This window comes from Morone saxatilis, unplaced genomic scaffold, assembly GCF_004916995.1.
Source record: "Morone saxatilis isolate NCDOM2014 unplaced genomic scaffold, NCSU_SB_2.0 Contig23, whole genome shotgun sequence".
Classification (NCBI taxonomy): Eukaryota; Metazoa; Chordata; class Actinopteri; family Moronidae; genus Morone; species Morone saxatilis.
This window is the reverse complement of record NW_023339796.1, coordinates 17,061,053-17,061,399: the sequence shown is the minus strand read 5'-3', so window position 1 is coordinate 17,061,399 and position 347 is coordinate 17,061,053. Positions and strand designations below refer to the sequence as shown.

Genomic DNA, 347 nt, shown 5'->3' with positions numbered 1-347 from the left:
CCGACTCGAGGAGAAGGGAGCCGACTGATCAGTCCAACTGCTTTTCTGCCGACGGTCGGGTTGGTGTGCGGAGGCCTTTACACACCCAGAAGCTCTGTCCATTATATATACACTGTCAATGGTGTGGTCACACATCCGCAGTCATACACAATAGCATTAGTTATTACTTTGGCACAAATACTTTGAATACCTAAATCAGCCAATATTCGCTCAAAATAGTTTCATTTACAGTCTCTATAAACGCTGATAAGAGGATGCAAATGTACTTTGATGAGAAAGTCTAGTTCTGTCTAACAGTCTCGTCTCTCTTGTTTTTCCAGGTTTGTGTATTAGACCTGAGGAAATGA

General features: G+C 42.7%; 1 protein-coding gene across 5 annotated transcripts in view; it reads left to right on the top strand.

Moving 5' to 3' along the window:
- Nucleotides 1-347, top strand: part of tbl1xr1b (tbl1x receptor 1b) — an 18,587-nt gene extending 18,240 nt beyond the window's left edge. For all 5 annotated transcript variants that reach the window (XM_035670958.1, XM_035670957.1, XM_035670959.1 and 2 more), the window contains one exon: nucleotides 321-347. In XM_035670958.1, the coding sequence (XP_035526851.1) occupies nucleotides 321-347 (27 nt within the window). The remainder of the gene's footprint in view (nucleotides 1-320) is intronic.